Source organism: Letharia lupina (assembly GCF_014066315.1).
Source record: "Letharia lupina isolate WasteWater1 chromosome Unknown contig_10, whole genome shotgun sequence".
Classification (NCBI taxonomy): Eukaryota; Fungi; Ascomycota; class Lecanoromycetes; order Lecanorales; family Parmeliaceae; genus Letharia; species Letharia lupina.
Genome location: NW_023502979.1, coordinates 1,787,306 through 1,807,884, shown reverse-complemented (window position 1 = coordinate 1,807,884; position 20,579 = coordinate 1,787,306). Strand labels below are relative to the sequence as shown.

Genomic DNA, 20,579 nt, shown 5'->3' with positions numbered 1-20,579 from the left:
TGACGCCAACCCTGTTCAAAGATAGTCAGTCACATGCGCACAAGAGCAAGTTCATGGAGAACAGCAGTGCAAGGTGTCTGAAGGTTGTCGGCACGTACCAATAGCAACCACACTTTGGCCTCGGCTTCCATCGGTCGCCCACTCTCTCACCCAATCCATTACATCCCCACTTCTCCATCTCGTCCTCCCAGAGCGGAAGACACGGACGACACAAGTGAAGATTGGCAAGCTCCTGGTTTTTTCTCGTCACGGAAATGATATCCCACGTGTTACGGAAGGATCTGTCAACTCCCGAGTGGGCTTGAACCATGATTTGATCGAAATCACTGGGACCTATGCAAGGCCATGTGTTGCCAGTTGAATGACCGGTTGTTCCCATCATGGGGGACGAGCGTGCGTCAAGTGCTTCGATCTGTGAAAGAACAGTAGCCACTATTAGCTCTGTATGGTAATACTGAGGAAGGCTTGCCCACCGTAGCACTGAAGGCGGTTGTAATGCCACCCCTGCCAGTCTTCGTCCACGTGTCGCCGACCTGAATCGCTTCCTTTCTACACAACTCCTCCAGTTTCTTGCTGCTGCGAGGAATGTTGACTGGTTGGACGTGGGTAATATATTTATGTAAGTCTTGTTTGAGGGATGTGATAACTCTGCTGTATGGTCCGCCTCGGGGTTTCTCTGCTGCCGAGCAATGTGAGGGACGTTGTCAGGCTTAAGGTCATGGTGGGTGATTCCACGTTGGTGTAGGTAGTCAATGGCTTGCAGGATCTGCCGAGCGACATGCATGGACATGTACTCGGGCATTGGAGCTCCAGCTCTCATCATGGCCGCTGCCATGAGCCGAGATCTCATCCCCCTCCGCCAAGATCGACGCGATGAATCCACCTAAAGTTCGGAACTCAGGAATAGGATCTTTCATCGAGCAAGAAAGGGTCTCAAAGCTACTGACATATCTCATGTCAATCGGGCCAACGTACTCCAAAGCCTTTCGAATCTTCTTGGCCGTCTATGCTTCGCTGATGGAATTCTTGATGGTGCGAGCTAGAAGTTTTCACCAGCTTGGTAAGTCTGAGGTCATGGATGCGAGACGGGCAGAAGGATGGGGTAGACTTACTGACCTTGTGGAGAAGTAACCCAACATCCCCATCTTGCAATATGTATATATATACCCAAGACTGACTTAGGCATATGTTCTCGCACGCACTATCGTCTCCCAAGTGTTGCGGCTCGTCATCTTGTGCCAACTTGACCTTTGACTGTTTTCTTGGTCGGCCAGCATTGGTTGTTCGCGAGTTGACATCCAAGCCTTGCTCTGCTGCTTGAGGAATGGCGTTGATGCGTTGCCGGACATGAGATCGATGAACGCTTTTTAGGGATTCGTGGCGATTTTGGAAGTTGCACAGTTGATGTCCTGTAGCCACCCAAGGTTGGTTGGAATATGGGTTGGCCGTGTGCCTATGGCAGACTTTTCGATGAAGAAGGAGTAGGAAAGGCAGCAGGGTTTTTTATACCCTTCGACGAGGTCGCGATAAACTTGTGCGTTCTTAGACTGAGGGAGTGCAGGTTTCTCTCCAGGAACTTAGTGCGACGAGTCAAACCGTTTCCAGGACAGCTCTTGGTAGTTAATACCAAGAGTCAAGTGCAACAGAAGAAAGTTTTCGCCGTTTGAGTCCATGTGTATTTAGAAGGTATGCTTTGAGAAAGTGTCTGTGTTCAAGGTCAGTGAGTGAACTTGGTCAACAACGAATCACTTACTTGGTGCCTTGGGTTCGACCACGTTCCACACTGTCGCTGCAGAAGACATGGCTGATATAACGGAAGGAGCCTCGATAGCATCGATCAAGTCGCAGAACAGAGCCGGTTAAAGTTCTGTAAGCTCAGAGCACTGACTGCTAGCTAGCTGTGACAAAGTTGGGCTGCCGCGAGAGGAAGGTAGAGTGCTGTTGGAAGCAGTGGTGGGAGTGTTGGCTTCTGATGTGAAAAGATCACCATCGTCCACTCCACTGGTAAGCACGATCACTATTTGTGTTTAGCACTTAGCTTATACAGTAGGACAGGCAGTGCTACGAACCTTGAAGCTGTTGAGCTTGAATGCCATGGAGTAGGAAGCATGGCTTTGGGTGATCGTCGTGGCAGTTGAGGTCCTTGTCGTCGATGTGTCGGAGGTCAGTGCCTTGGTCGTAGTCAAGCTCAGCTAGAGACCTCGGCAGGTGAGCTCGCTGATGTCCTGAAGCTGTTCGCAGAGGACGGTGAAACGTTGCGAATACTTACTGTGGAAGAGAGGATGTCGCCATCTAGACACTTGGTCTGGTGCCACAGTAGGCTACCTCCTTGCCTTCAAGGAAGTGAGCCACCCTGAGCATGTGGAAGAGATGCTGAACGAGTACTAAGTAGGGTTGTGTTGCAGGTGGTAGTCTTACATCGATGAAGAGAACTCACTGTGCTCCATAGTGTTGTGTGCGTAACATGGAGTTCAGGCCTGCTGGTAAACAGCTAGACATGTTCGAATGTCCAAGACGATGATGAGAAGCTTTGCTGTACCTCCTGCAAGAAGATTAAAAGGACTAGATGTTGTTCGACTGAAGGATGATGAGGAGTGTGGAGTTTTTAAGTGTGGTGGAGGAAGAAGTGGAAGAAAAGGGACCCGGTGAACCTCGCTAAATTAGTTTGTGTCATTCATCGACCAATCGTGCCCCCGTCCTAACCCCCATGGCCCTCAAGTGAGGTGAAGAATCACTCGCAGCACTGACTGCAGGTCATGCAGAGGTCACTATTGCGATCTGCAACGTGGGACGTATTCCCTTTGTCTAGAGGAAGGATTGATTGGTCTTCCAATCGCCGGATTCGGTATAGACCAAAATATGGTCAAAGGGATGCGAGCGAGGCTTTCTTTGACACCTCACGAACCGGTGAAGAACAGTGTCTATGGTGGGCTGTCGATTCACCCTTCTAATTATCTGATTGGTCTCCTAGGTGGCGTAGGCTCAAGGCATGACCGTCATTGCTGTTGATGCCATCATTCCATATGTGAAGACGACCCTTCACAGCCTGCTACGGCTTCATTACCTTTCCTCTATCAGCGTAGGGGCTCTCTCATTCGCCAGAAGCATGGGATCTGCCCTCCTTCCGTGGGTGAAGATGACCCTTGACAGCCTGCTACGCCCTCATTCCCTTTCCTCTATCAGCGTAGGGGCTCTCTCATTCGCCAGAAGCATGGGATCTGCCCTAGTTCCATGCGTGAAGATGGCTCTTGACGGCCTAGTACGGCTTCATTCCCTTTCCTCTATCAGCGCAGGAGCTCTTTCACTCGCCAGAAGCAAAGGGTCATGTGGCTGTGGAGCTAAGTTGAGTTAGCTTCTATGATTCATCGAACAGAAAGCTCTAGAGCGATTCGTTGCTTCCTCCTTCTACCCTGCCCCTCAATCTACTAGACCGCGTAGTCGCGCAGCAGGGGTCGAAGTGATGTTGGAAGCTTCTTTCTGATCCTGTGAAGAGCGAGTTCAACAGCTAAGGATCGCTTCACTAGTATAAGCACCAGGGAGGCAGCTGAGGACCTGCATAGTAAAGGCGAAATGTAGAGAGTCGGTGGCTTAGAAAGTTCCTTTCGACTTTAGTAAACAGCGGTCTCGAGACTCAAATACTGCTTCTTTTGTCGACGAAGGCGGCTGAGGACTCGATAGCCACAGACTCGATGCGAGAGACGTATTGTTTTCGAAGGTTCCCGTGGATATTGTCAGTGGTAGCGCCGAGAAGGGATCGCCAAGTCATCCTCCTGCGCAGTTGGCAGGAAATGCGGTGATCATTCATTTCAAGCCAATGTTTGAGAGCCCCCCATTGGTTCGGTGGCGCCGTGTGCCTAGGGTTGTTGCTCCGTCTTTTCGCCCACTTGGACTGACACCGTGCTGGTGAGGGCTGGGTACTTAGGCCAGGGCATGATCGAAAAAGAATTTTTCCAAGCTTTTCTCCACCTGTTAGAAGTGAGTGGGTTGGTACCCTTGCATCTCCCCATACCTAGCTAATTGAGACATGGTGCCGGTCTAGATCAGAGTGCTTCAGCAGTGCAATGATCCGCAGTCAAAAAGGGGAGACAGACATGTACTTTGCTGCAAAACATGAAATACCAGGGCAGAACTATAGCAATTACCTCTCGAGCATCCTTCCTAGAGACGACAGCGCCCTCCCGGCAGCCCGGGCACAGCGATGCCGGTTCTTCGCAGATATGCAAATCCCTCTTCATCTGCGCTCTATCAACTCGAAACTTGTCGCTATTCGCCCATCCGTCTCCTCTCCCAATGATCCACACCTCTGCATGCAATACTGGACGCTAGAAGAGAGGGACTCTGGATATGAGAGAGGCAACACCACTAGGCAGCTGTACCAAAAGAGAAAAGTACTGGACATCAAGGGTTTAACTCCATGCTCGAGTGCTTGTCTAGCTACCTCTCTCGTCCACTAGAAGGGTTTAGGTAGAGACATTGCTCCTTTTTTCAAACAATGCGGCTAAACAGTAACACTAATACATATCGTTTAGAAAACCCCTACCTCTTAGTCTCTGGCCATTCTGCTGGCCATCCACCCAACCTTACTCTAAACCCTTCATCGGTCCTTCCTTCGAGGCACCCCACAAGTCCTCTTCCACAGGTTACTCGTCAGCGTACTCGTATTCCTGCTGCCCGAAGGATCCCCAGAGCGCCTCAGAAGTCATGGAACCGGCCGCTACACTATATAGGTCGACTAGACATCCTGGATTGCAGAGGTGCAAGCGATTACATACCTCAATCCAGCGAGAGCGTTACACGCACCGTACGAAGAAGCACTGGATTCTCACAAAGGCTAGGCTACCGCAGGGAATACTAGGAAGTGTGTGTATTCGGCTGTTCCGAATTGAACTCACTGCTCGGTGCAGAAATCATACAAGGGATACAAAGACCGTGTAGCGTTTAGAACCTGGGTCGCCTCACCGACTGCAAGTTCTATGTGTCTATACACAGAGTTGTTGCAGGCTAATAAAAATGCCACACAACAGATCCTCAGGAATCATGGTGCGGTTCTGCAATAGAGACTAGAAGCACAACTGCGATTCCTTGTCCGGCTGAGACATGGATGTGGCATACTCCTGGCTACTTTCTTGTCGGTGCATGTCGCTGGTTGTGACTCTAGGCTGGCCTTGGAGCATAGTCTTCACAATCCACAAGGTGTTTTTCACAGCTGCTGTTCATTCGATGACCGAAATCGACAGCGAGGTTCTATATTATCCTTTCAATCTAAGCAGCGGACAGAATTATGTGAGAAAGATGTTACGGTGCTCGTGGCGTGAGCGGTTGTTGCAACATAGCATAATGAGACAGACAACATAAGCATAATCGCTAGAGGAGATGACGTGCTGCTATAAACATTTTCTTCACAAACGCCATAACGCAGCCGCTACATCACTGAGTGGACCCAACCGGCGACTATGTGTCCAGGACACCTAGTCGCCGCTACGAACCGTTGCAAGAGCAACGGAAATGCCAAAGATCCTCCTCAGTGTTCCCATTCTCATGCATCACACACATAGGGCCCACATGGGATGTAAACAAGTGGTTGAGCTGTCTCGACGCCGGTGATAGCAGCTGAATAGAGGCCCGAACACATGTATTCTCACACACCAGCGCCAAGAAACTCCGAAACACCCAAAACGATATCGTCGAAGAGAACGTCCCTGGTGAGAATCGCCAGCACCAGCGCTGGAGGTATGAAGGATGCTGGTGCCGATAAGATGCGGGTACGATAGTAGTCTCACGTTGACGTAGGCTGTCTGCTGGCTGTGTGACTCGAATTCTATCCTTTAGAATGCAGTGGGCCGAGTGCTCTGCGGCCGATAGCTCTGCTGAACGTATACCCTGCTAGCCGTTTGTGGGTCTAGAAGATAGCAGTATGCTTTGAAGTCCCATTCATATACCGTGACGTGGCCGCGAGCCTGGAGAGATCCTTGCGATGGCCGTGGGCCTAGGAGTCGTATTTTGGATGTTATGATTGTGGGGGAGTATGCTCTGACAGCCGTGTACTCCGATAGCCGTGTACCTCGATAGCCATATTCCTCAACAGCCGTGTGCTCTTGCCTGCCGTGTGCCTTTGACAGCCGTGTACCTCGATAGCCTTGTGATCTTGCCAGCCACGCGCCTTGGTAGCCTGTGTAGCCCTGATTATCACATCCGTCCTCGCTAGCCTCATTCGAACTCAAAACCCGCGTAAGATAGAGGGAAAGACTACCAGCTCACTCAATGCCTATGATCTTGACGCTCACATGCCTGTAACTGAATTAGCTCTTGTAAAAAATTGACACCGTAGCGACTTAGCCTACATGCCGTGCAGGTTGGGCACCAAATAATGCAATGGCTCTGGAAGAGAGGAAATCGAACGAAGGGCCACTTGGAGGTGCAGAACAGGTGGATATGTAGCTGGTCCTGTCTCCGACCGCTGATATAGTATTTGAAATAGAGGTAAGATCATATGTCCCACCAATCCCCGGTCCCACTACGGCGACTAAGGCCGAACGCAATATACCTATACGAGCCATCGAGACTTAGGCGATCAATAAGTCAAGGCATTTAATTGGGAAGATGCGAACATGATTCTTACATTAAGTGCGAAAACATTGTACATCTTTGCTGCCAAGCGCGTTCGACGCATCCGGCGATTGCCTTCCTCAACAGACAAAAGGCCACTTTATTGACAGAGAGATATGTACACTAGTTCTCGATCATCTAGCGCCGACCCTTCTAGTGATCTGATTTTGAGAACCAAACACCGAACGATTCTATTGCCTAGCATGCTTTCATACCGGCTGGTAAAGTAAGATAGAATTCGTAGAGCTGGACCACTCATCTACTATAATTCTGCAGGATACTCTCGATACTCGTATTCACTAGGATTTGCAATCTACTAGGATTTGCAATCTCTAAAACTTAATCTTTATAAATTATTATTCCACAACATTATAATAAAAAACTCGAAAAAAAAATCTTAAAGAATATGAAATGCGATTTTAATATTTTTAAGAATTTTTAAAATTGAGATAATAGTAATTAATTAATATAATAGCGTAATAAACTTTAATAACTATATCTTAATATATTACTATATAACTTTATCAATTTAAGCTTAATTACAAAAAAAATTATAATTATAATAATTATATTTTATATTTTTTTAAGTTTTTTTTCTGGTTTTAAATTATATTGTTGCGAAATAATTGGAAAGCTTGCTTTCTTAATACTCAAGACTTGAAATCCTAAATGGCTTCTACGCTAAGAGGCTAGTGACCAATCAGATCCTCGAATTCCACGATTTCTAGTCTAAAACACACCTTATTTCTTTATTCTCGTTCTAAACACGGGTACGTTCAAAAGAGAAAGCACCATAAAGCTAAACCTCGAATATTAACTTTATTAATTTATTCTATTTAATTCCTTTAACGTTACGTAATAAATAATAATAAAATAAATTTATAGATTTATAGAGTTAATTATACGCTTTCAAATAAAGTAGCAAAGACGAAATTTAATAAAGTATTCGTAAAGATATACTAAAAAATAAGATTTTTATTCAAATTATCGAGTGTCATGAGATGCCTCAGGGATACTCATAGGGCCACTAGCGTAGGCTTGGCACCGCACATATCTGCCTGCAGACCACATAGATAATCAACATCTTTTACTACACACACATATATGATTCAAACCATAATGATTCCTTAACAATTGGTAGCAACACCTGGCCCTACTTCATAGGATATCCAGGCGTCATCAGACGTTTACGCAAAGCCCACATCAGCACCTAATAGTGTGACGCTCCAAGCCGGACCTCCAACACACTCGCAGTCATCGAGTACCTTTTGACACCGTCCAAATCGATCCTTTCAATAGGCCTGTCGATATCACAATGAACTCATACGCTGCAAGACTTGCCTCATTCACGTCATGGCCACACGTATATCCAAGTGCCTCTGACGTAGCCCGTGCTGGCTTTCATCGAGAATTCGACCCTACTTTTCCATCTCCGGATCTCACTGTGTGCTCACTATGCGGTCTTGATCCTTGTGACTGGGATAGTGACAATCCATTTGATTTCCACGCTACTCGATCACCGGAGTGTCCATTTGTACGTGCAACACAGCAGAAGAAGAAGCATCGGAATCAGAAGACTCGCCAGCAATACAAGAGGTCTCTAAAAGCCACTCAGTCAGCCACTCAGCCAGAGCACTCAGTTGAACAAGAGGAGGAGTCACTACAACAGGCAAATGCGGAGAACACTGCGGAGAAACCAAGCGACAACACGGCCACCATCATCAAGAACACGGCTCAGCTCTCCAAGACCCCACGTCATATGCTCTCTACGATTCCACGTCAAACCACCACTCAGCAGGAGAACATCACTGCAATTTGGCCTATCATCTCCGCTGCACTATTGTGGCACACAATCACTGAGTTGAGCATACAAGAGAAGGATCTACTACGACGGTCACAGCCAAATCACTATGGCTATGGCAATTGGACCTCTGCAGGCAAGGGTCACATCGGACGATGCATATTTGGACGAATTGAAACCGTCCGATGTCTTGCTTCAACATCCATTTTACTATTCGAAAGGCTTTCACTGCGGCAGGAGAACTTATGGGATTCACACCACTAATTGGCCTGGTGTCTCCATTCCTTTCCGGCATTTCGAAAACTCACTCATTCATGCATGCATACTTCTTGCCATGAGGACATGGCATTTCTCTGTTTTTTGTGGGCAATTGTCATGAGATGCCTCAGGGATACTCATAGGGCCACTAGCGTAGGCTTGGCACCGCACATATCTGCCTGCAGACCACATAGATAATCAAAATCTTTTACAACACACACATATATGATTCAAACCATAATGATTCCTTAACATCGAGCTTGCGAGAAGAGCCCCTCCGGCAAAAGCCCTCGAAGAGCCCTCGAAGAGCCCCCGAAGGGTTAGAGGGGTTTCAGGGGGTCTCCCCCTGAGTATATCAAATAAATTACAACGTCTCTCTCGATTCTTAGTGAAATATAATACCTCTCTCGATTCTCAGGGTTAGATCCTTTAAAATCCCTTAAACCCTTCGGAGCTCTTTAAGGGCTCTCCGAGAGCTTCTATCGAGGGGCTATCAAAGCAAGCTCGAAATCAATCAAATATCACTAAAATAATCAAATTTCGAGCTTACTTTGACAGCCCCTCGACAGAAGCTCTCGAAGAGCCCTTAAAGAGCCCCCGAAGGGTCCGAGGGGTTTTAGGGGATCTCCCTGAGAATCAAAAATACTAGGTAAAAACCAGTACTCGGCAAGCTTTTCACTACTGGGAAGCCCGCGCCCCAGCACATATTAAATTATAAGAATCAGATTTTAAAGATTGCAAATCCTAGTAGATTGCAAATCCTAGTGAATACGAGTAAAGCTTGAACCCGTCGACAAGGAAAATTAGAAGTGCATAAAATTTCCAATTCCAAGGCTCCTTGCCAGTCCAAATTAAAGTAGGCATGGGGGAGATGCGCCATGCCGCGATGCCCCTGAGAACCTAAGTGTCTGGGGAATGGGTGCCAAGACTTCACATCACGTGATGATCTACTGGACACCATCGCCGCAGTGCCTGACAACACCGCTCTTCCACGCACTTCGATGGCATAGCACCGTTTTAGCATCGATGAGATGGATGCTTCGCTTTGACTGATGGGTCACAAGTCATGCGTAGATGGAGAGGAATTCCAAGTGTCACAGTGCGGTCGGCAGATTTGCCTCAGTGGGACTTGGGCAATTTTTTGAGAACCCCCATGTGCATGACTTACTCTTATTTGGAGAGGTGGCTAATGGAGTAAAGAGTTTGATTTTCTATGTATGCAGGCTTGCTGTGAGGTTGAGCTGTCCCTTTTGTTGCTAAGCTGCTGCTTGAGTTCTGACTTTTCTAGATCATTCGACATGCTAGCTACCTCCGAGAAGTGGTCAAAGGACTACCATCATCCATGGCAAAGGTATACAAAAGAAGAACAGCTGGTCTTTAACGCTCGTAAGACTCGCTCGCTTGACAAAAGACCAATGCGGAATTACTCCAATCTTGATCACTTGTTTTCCTTGCAGAAAGCCCAACGCCCATCACAGTCTTCACTCGACTGGAAACGGCTATGTCGGCAAAACCTCATGCAGTGCAAAACTTCCTGCATCGGGCCGAAATAACGAAAGAGTTGTTGTCACCAATGACAGCAAAGCTAGTCGGGTCAGAACATCTTGTTGTTGTTTGAGTATACCACTGTCCCCTCTCCAAATGATTGGAAACACTAATGCCGACAAACCCTCATGCAGTGCAAAACCTCCTGCATCGGGCTCTGTGGGTACAAGAATGCTTGTTGATTCCAAGATTGGGGGCGTTCTCCTCCTCCCATGACATTCTTGTCGTATCGAGGGTGTAGAATATATAATAGTTGTGATACAGTTCTCTTCAAAGTGACAAACGGTGACGATGCTCGACGGCGATACGCACCTAAGCCAAGCTAAAGCGGGAAGGTGATGGCGTGCTGTTCATGAGGGATGTTGAGAGGGGGGTCCATCGAGTCGTCGCGAGGAAGGCGTAAGTGGTGCTGAAGATGTGTCCGGCTGGAAAAGCGACAATACGGAATGGGAGCCTCGATCGAAAGGCCAGACTTTGTGGTAGTGAACCTGTTTGGAGTACGGGATCAAAAATGCCCACAGGCGACCAATGGCTTGCTGCAAAGCACCTTGCAACAAGGCGCTCACTCTTTCTTCGCGTTGAGGCCCGATTTCTTCATCACGGCAATTTTTCTCCGGTCTTTAGCGGAGACCTTCTTGACCTTCTTGACCTTGGCCTCAGGCAGAGAAAACTGTTGCCTACGGCGCGCATCGTTGGACTTCTGTGAGTCCCGTACGAGCCTTTTGAGCGGCGACTTCTGTCCCTGGACATATCGTTAGTAGAAGGCTCCATTTTTTCACTGAGGGAACCGGTGTGGCTTACTTACATCCAGCAAGCTCTTGGCGACAAATTCCGCTCCAAGCCTAGCGCCGGGCTCTGTGCGCGGACGTCGTGTCGCGAAGAAGGATTGAAATTCCTTCGAGGGCCCAATCACCTTGTCGTAGGCCTTGAACTTCTTGGTGTGGCCATGACGCTTCATCAATGACTTGTTGATATAACAGCGGTCGCTGAAAGTCACGGTGCGTGGGATCTTCTCCGTGTGTACCGATGGCTGCAACCCACCTGGATTGCCGAAAGCCTTTTTCAAAGCTTCTCGGTCTTTTGAGTCTAGCTTGGCGACATTGAAATTGCCCTGGTCGGTATCCAGGAGATTCGCAGCTGCACTCACAACACGGAGGTCGTCGTGGCTGACCAGGGGATACATCTCCTCAGCTATGATCGTTTTGAGATCTTTGCTGACCGAAGGATGTGTCTGCTCCGAGTTACTAGGTTCTTCTCCCAGTAACTCAAGATCAAGAGAGTCCAGCTCAGGAGTGTCGGGGCTGTCCTCCTGCGGTGTTTCGACGGCTCCGGCCGCTTCGACCGCTTGGGCTACAGCGGCAAGAGCGCTGCTCCGGAGAAAGAGGAGGTGGGGTTCGAGTTTGCCCCCATGTTCCTTTCTCCCCTTCTTCCGCAGCCCGGGTGCTGGGACTTGAGGAAAGTCGGTGTCTGCCTGTAGCTTCCTTCGCTTCTCGCTGTGGTTGGCTTCACCAGGCAGATCGGACGTGGGTAGTTCGGGAGAGGACACGGTCTCCCGCTTTCGTTTCGTCTGTCTCTCGGGCTCCCTATTGACAGCGGCCAAGAAGACAGGCAGGCCAGGGGTTTGAGGAGTTGGCTCGGGTTGCTCTTCGAACAAACCCTCCTCTTCGGCCTTGGCCATCTCAATGTCATAGTCGTCTGGACCCTCTGTGGTAGAGGCGGCGACTTCCTTTTCGGAACTAGCCTGTCCCTGATTGGAGCTACCGGTATTTATATACTGATCGGCGTCAGCCTGATCAAAGTCAACCTGGTCGAAGTCATTCTGATCGGATTCAGCTTGATCGAAGTCGAACTGATCGAAGTCAACCACGTTCATATCACCATCCTTGAGACGTAAGAGATGGCTGTAAAAATCTTCCATCTGTTTGAAATCTTCTTCAGAGACAGCTTTAGAGTTGTTCATATCAACTTCGGGAGAAAAGCGAGACTTTCTAGGCTGGAAAGCCTCCCGCGGTTCACAGACTTGTGTGACTTGCTTGCCCGTCGTCTCGCCCGGAAGAGGGATGAATTTGGAGCCAAATAATATCTTGGATCGTTTATGATGCAAATCTCCGCACGCCTCTCGAGCCACGGCAGCAGGGTCCTTTGATGCGTAGTTCAAACGCCGCTTCTTTTGTGTGAGGTGGTGGCCACGCAGGTCTGTAACATTTCGTCTATGCCCAGCTAATACTTGGAATTAGCAAGAAGAGCAAGCGTCTTAGAGATGACTAGATGACTTACTACCCTTGAAGGCACAGGATTCACTACCAACCCAGACACTCCTAATTGTCTTCTTGGGCAGGCCAAGGAGCATAAGGTGTTTGACCGGCTGACGAGCAGAGACAATATACTCCACCCTATCCAAGGGTAAACCAAGCCTGAGGAGGCGCTCAAAATCTTCCATTATGTGTGCGTGGTTGGGCCGTCTAGAAATCGAATTAGCTTTGTGAAAGTACACAATCGTATTGGATCAAGCGAAGTGACAAAGGTCGTTTGTTGTGATATTGAAAGGCGGGGTGGAATAAAGCCAGAGAAGGTCCTTTCTGTGACCTCTGGTCAAGAAGTGTTGAACGGGCGCCGAAAGTCGATTATCTTCCAGATCCGCAAATTTGACAACGCCCAGCGCCGAAAAAGACCCATAATGTGGAAGGGTGGAGAGGAATGTTATGTCAACTTACAATGTGTGTCCAAGTGCCAGTAGGACGTCAAGTCGTCTATTGCTGCCGTTGTCCAAGGTTTGCAAGCTGCCAGATGATAATTTGGTAGAAAGGATAGGACTTGGAACAATGGCTACGAGCCTTCAGGTCAACGGTCAAAGACTTCAATGAAGAAATAGTGGTTGTTGTGAGTGAGCTTGTCTGTGTGTCACTAAGATATATTCGTAGGAGAAAGGAGCAGTACTGGAAGCAATGGAAGCAAATAGTGCAGATTCAATGAATGTTTCCAAGTGTGGACTCTGTGATGGAGGAAGGAGAACGTCATGCAGGTAGGTGATTAAATACGTGATGCTCCAAAAGCCCGTCAACACGCAGAGCAGCTAGCCCCAAGCTCGAGCTGCATAAAGTACAGGCCGATGGCCAATCGGAAGAGGGAGAGCCCTAGACTAGACCCAATGGAGCCGGGAACGGGTTGTGTCAGAAGACTCTACCCGTTGACACCCAGATAGCCGCATATTCCGCCATGAGAGGCATCGACTACTCCGCCAAGTATTCACTCACACAGCTAGCTTAGCTACACGAGCAAACTGTTCTACGAGCTATCCTCACAGAACCTTCCGACCGTGAGAACGACTGAAAGCCCTGGGAAAATCTATACGTAGGACAAGACTCGCCATTCGAAGCAGGAGACATGTTCCGATGGATAGAGTAGCCATGCTTCTGAAACTGCAGCGTGAGAACAAAATAGCTATGAGGAGGTCTGTGTTAGCTGTGAAGCCTGTGTGTGTGTGTAGGTAGTGCCCAGCCGCGCTAGGCCCAGTCAGGCCGTGTGTGTTGTAGGAGGCTGTCATCGATTTGGATCAAGAAATTAACTAGGCATTGAGCCTTGAATGCTCTAGAATATACAATGAATAATGGCGGCTTTGTTGGGCATGAATTCCGTTCTGAAAAGATGGCTTCGTTCATTATTCCTTTTGCTTGAGCGGATATTCTGCAATAGATAGCTTCTTTGAACTCAAAAGCAGGGCACTATTTGAAGTTGGACCCTACTCGAGACGAACTGTTCCAACTCTTCTCGACCTTTGCCAAGTGGCCCAGAGTCTCTCTAATGATTCCGCATTGCTTATATGTGTTTCCTTCCCGCCACCAGCGGTATCATACAGGTGAGAAGCCCCGCTTTGTCTTCTTACCAATCGGAAGCAAGACCGAGATACGAGTGACAGACGCTAAATGCCTCCAGCTGCATAGCAAAATGCCAAGACATCCACAGCGGCACTAGGACGTGTATCCTTGGCATTGCGAAGGACGAGATCGGCGTCCTGAGACGCGCAAAGGGCTTAGCTGCCTTCGATAGAGGCGGCGCTCTCGCCCCGGAATCGCCGTGTCCCAGCGTTAGGAGAAATTCCAAGGTGTCAGCGGCGACCGTGCACAGAGAATCCCGAAATACCAGAGACGTTCTTCTCTTGCACTGCTCACACTCTCAAAACGTTTGGTTGTGAAACAGGAAAATCCTGAAGACACATGGCGAGAGTTGAGGAAGTCTACGAAAGCTATGAAAGCCACCAGCTTGAGCCTGATGATCTCAGGAGGGCTTCTGAAACATCCCGCAAATGAAGGGGCTACTTTTAGCATAGCTTGAGCTGAAGAAGTGCTGTAGCCAGAAATCCATCTTGAGGAAAGCTAGTGGTGGCCGGTGTACATTGAACTGAGCAATGTCATTATCACCAGGACGGTATATTATTTTATAGCTATGTGCTATAAAGAATGTATACCAAAGAGATACAGAGGCAGAAGGCTACCAAGATGGTAGTCTCAAAGACTTTAATATGTGGTATCGATTGAGGGTGTTGTTCGAATAATCTGACTGACCCTTCAGAGCGACGCTGACTTTCACTATTCACCACTCCTGACTTTCAAACATTCCAAGGTGATGCAAAGAAAGACAGTGATTTTATCCCGAACTCTTCACGCTTAACTTCCGCACGTAAGGAGTGTTTTAGACGCAGTGACTTTGTCCCAAACTCTTCACCCTTTTGCAGATCTTCATCTGAGAGAATAAGGCAAAGACAGTGACACCGATCGGAAAATTCCGCGTATTTCCGTCCGCCAATATTAAGAAGTAATAAGAGCGCAGTGACGCTAAGCCAGAACTTCACGCTTCTGCGAAATACCAGCTTAGATAGCAATACGAGTACTAACACATTAACTCCTGGTTGTAGGAATAGTACTGCCAGTCAAAGGCCCTGTTCCAAGTGACGGAGTACACAAAAGCTTTTTAACCTTTGCTACGATATGAAAATTCTTGATTATGCAGGCTGCCGGCCTGGACAGTGGTCTGAAATTGAGATGTAGTAGTTACTGTTTTGCAGGCTACCGATCGGAGCTATGAGACATAGGCAGTAAACTGGCCACATTCATTACCATGTTGTGGGTACCAGCTGGACCGTAATGTGAACATAGTGACAATAAGGTCTGTTTCCCTGCTTTGCACGCAGTCGGCCCAAATGGTGATACAACATAGTGAATGTTGACCGGTGTTATTCACCCCTTTACCGGTTACCCGCCTAGGCAGTGAAGCAGAAGTACTAGCTCCGGAGCTCCTGCTTGTTAAAAACTCCTGACTTGAGGGTTTTGACTGTGGCGACAACACGTACATCTTACCTCAATCCACCCACCTCTTCCACACACCTTTGATCCAAACACCACATCACATACACCACACCGCACACCTCAAACGAAGAGCTACACACCACAAACATCTTTACCTTCACCCTTTACCACCATGTCAGCCAACGCACCCCTCCACATCGCCTGGCGCGGCGTCCCCTTCACCCTCTATGAATGTCAACTCGCCTGCGCCCTAAAAATCTACGTCAAATTCGAAGACGGCACAATTCCCGACGATCAAACGATCGGGCAAGTAATCGGAACATCGAGCGGCCTTCAAAACATGGACTGTGGCGGCTTGGTCGCGCACTTACGGGCCACGAACGACATATACCCCGAAATGCTTGCCGGCGGTGAGCCGACGGCCATCTGGGCAACAAATGTGTGGAACTCGTGGCTGGATCCGTGCGCAGGTCCGGCCGGTACGTGGCCATAGGCTGAGGATCTTGATGTGATTATATTGATCAGAGACGGCTGTGGTCGTAATGGATTGAGGATGAATGCTGACGGCTTTCATGGCTGGAGAAAGGTCCCCCCCTCTCTACGCGTCCTCTCTGACTATACCGAAGCCGGGCTAGCTACCACATGGGATCGAGATGGAAATGGTGGATGGACGGGATCGTCTGGCTTGGAGACCGCTGTTTGTGATAGCTTGGAGGAGAGTAGTGTGCTCGCATGAAGAGAATGGAACTGCTGTTTTCTGCTGGCCAGTAACTCTCCCATGTGTTTCCATTGCTAGTGATACCTCCCATTGCAGTCCCTCAGAACGCCTCAATGTTGCTCAACAATGCTGCCAATGCCTTCAAGTCTCATCGTAGATGATCCATCGAGCCAGTATACAGGGCTCTCTTGCCATCAATGACATAGATCGAGAGTACTTAGATCTCTGCGTCTAGCGGCCTCGCTCAAGGCTCCTTTTTTAAGGCCGTCCACTGCACGTAAATGACCAGCCGGTTCATGCACACCCTCAGGCTCTTCGGGAGGAACCATAAGCTTGGCCGGCTTCCAATCTTCTATATGCCAACCAAGACACCTAGATTTGCTCCATCCGCGAGCTAACATGGTTTCTACAAGCACTTGTACTGTGACAATGTTCTTTAATTGCATTCAGATATACTGGAGAAAGTGGACTGCTTGTTACCCCTGAAATTCCTTCGAGGTCGGCACGTCGGTGTTTGCCCGGCTCTCGGTAAAACATTAATCCGACTCCAGTTTTCCTTGGAATTCCTGACTCAAATTTTCTGGTGTATTCCCCGGCTCTGCTATATACGGCCATTGAATCCAAAGCACGTCGGACATCCGTGAGACCCTCGGAAGCCTCGCTCGACCTGAGAGCCTGTCGAGTAGAGAAAGCCGAGCCAACTTTGGCATGGAATGGGTTCGCTGCGATTGTGCATCGTGGAAGTTGGAAGGGCGGGTGGATGTATAGACACTCGGCTTCCGACTTCCGCAAAGAAATTGGAGTGCTTCATTCTCCATACTGCAATTGTGTTGCCAGTCATAGACATGACCTAGGCGTGAAGAGAGGCGTTGCATTTATTTCTAAAAAAACTTTGCGATCATCCTCTCGAGGGCCAGTCCCGAGCTTGTTGTGTTGCCTCGAAATCAAAGCCTTGCTCTGGGTCGCTATTTGAGTAGACGACCATGTTGTCCAAATATGGATCGAGTGGAAAATCTGCGACACCATTCGGAGGCAAAGTATGCTTTAATGAGCTGTGTATTGTATCAGGAACATTTACATCTTCAACTTGGGCTCCTGGAATACATGCTGGTAGAAGCTGATCTTCGCCCACGGACTGTCGCATCTGTTAGACATCCATGCTCTAGGCATGACCGTTCCTAGAGCTCGCATGAGGATGGAGTCGATGATCGTTGCTGACACGTTCCAAGGGTGCCCTATGATGCTCACGATCGGCTCTTGATCCAGGCCGCACCGTTGCGGACTCGTGGCTGATAATATGTGCGTTGGAAATGGATGGGGCCATGGAAGATGGATGTCCCAATGCCTGGCCAGCTTGGATATCACCATGAGCGAATAACCCTACAAGCCTCTAGGCTGTAGAGTTGAGGTTTGATGACCAGGATTCTGATCTTTTGCCGTGAAGACGGGTATGTAGGGCGAAGCCACAGATCGTTGGCGGCGTGGCTGGTGATCAGGCACGTTCGGCCTGAACGACGTTACAGGGTAGTACTGGGGTTGGTATGGTTTGACGACTTGGTTAGGTTGTTGCCCAATCGTCCTACCGTACTCGCCCTCAGATGGAGCGCCGCAAGTGTATGGATCGACATCTTCAAACGAGCCATACCGAGGAGCTCGGGCACCTTGCAAAGCAGACCCGCTGAAAGTTTGCCTATGAAGGTATCCGGACTGATAGTCTCCAAGCTGAGGATGAGGATCAAAGTGCTGTTGCTGCGCATCATGTGCAGCATCATGGTAGGACGCTGTATTTATATACTGGAGGTTGGCATTGTGCACCGACTTCACCCGCTTTATGGGGCGGCGCTCTTGCCTCTCAACATCGAGTTGTAGGTGTCGAAGGTTTTCGTTTCCACCATCGCACTCTTTCCGCTTTGTGCCTTGCTTCTCTGAAAGCCTGGGCGTTGTTCGTTGTGCCATATCCCGGGCGTGCATGCTCTGCGCCGGATGTGGCATCGCGTCCTCATTCCACTTCCCTCGCACTCTTCCGCCTGCCTGAATTGGCAACATGAAGCTCATTTCCAAGTCTTCAATCAGCACCGGTGGCTCTGCACTCACGTCCATGGGTGGCGGGCCCTGAAGTTTGGAAACCGGGCCAAGAAAAGGCTCGCACATCCAGAGGATCTCCGCCATAGCTTCGTCAGATTTGGCAGACATTGTGGCGATCTCCTCGTCACTCATGAATTGATGTTCGAGTCGGGGCACATGATCGAACGTCGCCGTCGCCCTAAAGTCCTCTACTACCATAAAACTGGCTTGGGTATCATCAAACTCTGGTTGCCGGTTGGTGGAGTATGGTGGATCTGGATGTGGACCAAACTTTTGAGGATGAGAGAACTTTCCGTTCCGAGGTTTATGAGGAAGGGGTGGTGGTGGCATAGCGGCTGCGTCGCGGGCTTGTGCATTTGCGTATCCTCGAAGATCATTCTGCCTCTAGAACGCCAAGTCAGCTGTCCGCCTTTAAAATTGCAAGCGAGAGATCGAAGTACCGGTACAGCTGCCATAGTGGCAAAGTCCTGAGATGAAGAACCCATACGCGCCGAGGCCACAGGGAACTGCGCTGTAGCGATATTGGCGCTGCTAGCTCGTGAAGATTGTGGAAATTGCTGGTTCTGATACAGATGTGAGGCTTGTGGGGCCTGGGGAGCTTCGTGAGCTTGAGGAGCTTGAGGAGGAGCTTGAGGAGCTTGCGGAGTCTGCGGAACCTGTGCAGACTGTGCCAGCTGTGTAGCCGGGGTGTTGCTTACGTTTACGTTAGCACGTCTTGGGCCTCGCTTCCTCAATACCAAGTCCGGCAGAGCAACCCTGTTTCCGGAAACTTCACCCAGAGCTGGGTCAATGAGGCCAGGCGTGTTCCCACGGGTTGTATTTGCGTCTTTCTGTGCGTCCGTCAGGCTATCTAACACCCTCCGCTTCCTATCGTTCAGCGTTCTGGATTCTTCGCCGGAGCCTGATCCTGCCGTCACGTGCCATGCGATCATCTTCCATGCGGGGCGATAAGTGCGGTAGCCTGGAGTATTGAGATGGATATTGATGTAACCTTGATCGGTCATCCTCAATCTCTCTGCTGAGACTTCTTCCCTCATGATGATGTCGCGCTGGCGAATCCTAGGGTCCATTCGACGAACAAATTCATGATACCACCAAGCTTCCTCGGTGGAGATCTAGAGATGTCAGCACATCGTCGAATACAGCATTTGCGACGATGAAGCTTGCCTTGTCAGGTAGTAACTTGAAATCGAGCAGTGGTCGACGTCCCTGTCCAGGTCTCGTCCACTGTTCGTATACCACAGTACCGTCGGGATTGTACTTTGGCTCTGGAAGGGGCGAGTCTTTGAAACGCCTCCATTCTGCACAAGGGTGAAGCTGATACATTATCTAGGACATCGTCAGCAGGTTCGGAACATGGCAACAACGGAGAACTCACGTCAGGCAGGTTGTATTCCGACAGAAATGCTTGTCTTTACCGTCATTAGCATAGTTATGGCTCTAGCCAGATCTGAGCTTCTTACCCAGGATGGAATTGTGTCACGTTGGTTCCGGTGCCGTTGCGCGGTGCAGCTATAGGTCCGCCATTCAGCACCTATACTTTCAGACAGCCGGATTTCTGTGCTTACCGTACGACGTGACCCCAGGGACAGGAGTCCAATCAGTGTACGCCAGATATTCAGGACGTCGGTCCCAAGGAACTACTGCGTTTGCCATTTTGGTGGTGAAGCGGTATGTTTTGGAAACTGTTGTGAATGTCTGAAGAGAGTAGTGAGAAGTAGGAAGAAGATCGGAACTTGAAAAGCTTGCTAAGCTAGTTTCGACTTCGAGGTAGGTGTTGTTGCGACTTCGAGGTGTTGAAGTCTCACACGGTTCTTGCTTATCCTGATTCAGAAGTGACAATCATCTATGGCGATATACCTACATAGGTTGGTGGATTGGGTGAAGAGGTAAGGCAAGGTGTCATGCTCATCCTGATTCAGAAGTGACACACACCTATGGCGATATACCTGAATAGGTTTGTGGGTTCTGCTCACTGATTCAGAAGTGGTAATGTCTATGGCGATATATCTGAACAGGTTGGTGGGTTCTGCTCATCCTGATTCATAGGTGGTATATACCTGTGGCGGCATACCTGAACAAGTCGATGGATCGGGTGAAGAGGTAGAGGCGAGATGTCCCCTTTCTATGCTATTATTACTCAAACGTAGTATATATCTATAGCGATATACCTGAAAAGATTGGCGGATTGGGTGAAGATGTAAGGTAAGTTTGGACAGCAAAAGAAGTGAGCCTTAGCCCGGCACGTGACCAAATATGATGT

The 20,579-nt window shown here is 49.0% G+C and overlaps 5 protein-coding genes across 5 annotated transcripts; 2 read left to right on the top strand and 3 right to left on the bottom strand.

The window, feature by feature from the left end:
* Positions 1–1,749: 1,749 nt before the first annotated feature.
* HO133_000517 (uncharacterized protein) lies at positions 1,750–2,447 on the bottom strand (the record flags this gene model as incomplete). Its single annotated transcript, XM_037291456.1, has 4 exons — positions 1,750–1,823; positions 1,889–2,017; positions 2,070–2,231; positions 2,438–2,447. 4 exons carry the CDS (start codon positions 2,445–2,447, stop codon positions 1,750–1,752), a joined length of 375 nt encoding a protein of 124 aa, XP_037152891.1.
* A 5,512-nt stretch (positions 2,448–7,959) lies between these two features.
* HO133_000516 (uncharacterized protein) lies at positions 7,960–8,671 on the top strand (the record flags this gene model as incomplete). The annotated part of the gene is made up of 2 exons (XM_037291455.1): positions 7,960–7,969; positions 7,995–8,671. The coding sequence occupies 2 exons, from the start codon at positions 7,960–7,962 to the stop codon at positions 8,669–8,671; spliced, it is 687 nt and encodes a 228-aa protein (XP_037152890.1).
* A 2,101-nt stretch (positions 8,672–10,772) lies between these two features.
* HO133_000515 (uncharacterized protein) lies at positions 10,773–12,650 on the bottom strand (the record flags this gene model as incomplete). The annotated part of the gene is made up of 3 exons (XM_037291454.1): positions 10,773–10,952; positions 11,016–12,406; positions 12,488–12,650. 3 exons carry the CDS (start codon positions 12,648–12,650, stop codon positions 10,773–10,775), a joined length of 1,734 nt encoding a protein of 577 aa, XP_037152889.1.
* A 3,035-nt stretch (positions 12,651–15,685) lies between these two features.
* Positions 15,686–16,249, top strand: HO133_000514 (uncharacterized protein; the record flags this gene model as incomplete). Its single annotated transcript, XM_037291453.1, has 2 exons — positions 15,686–15,992; positions 16,140–16,249. The coding sequence occupies 2 exons, from the start codon at positions 15,686–15,688 to the stop codon at positions 16,247–16,249; spliced, it is 417 nt and encodes a 138-aa protein (XP_037152888.1).
* Positions 16,250–17,611: 1,362 nt separating this feature from the next.
* On the bottom strand, positions 17,612–19,972 carry HO133_000513 (uncharacterized protein; the record flags this gene model as incomplete). Its single annotated transcript, XM_037291452.1, is given in 5 exon segments — positions 17,612–18,700; positions 18,757–19,431; positions 19,448–19,645; positions 19,695–19,723; positions 19,885–19,972. The coding sequence occupies 5 exon segments, from the start codon at positions 19,970–19,972 to the stop codon at positions 17,612–17,614; spliced, it is 2,079 nt and encodes a 692-aa protein (XP_037152887.1).
* Positions 19,973–20,579: the final 607 nt, after the last annotated feature.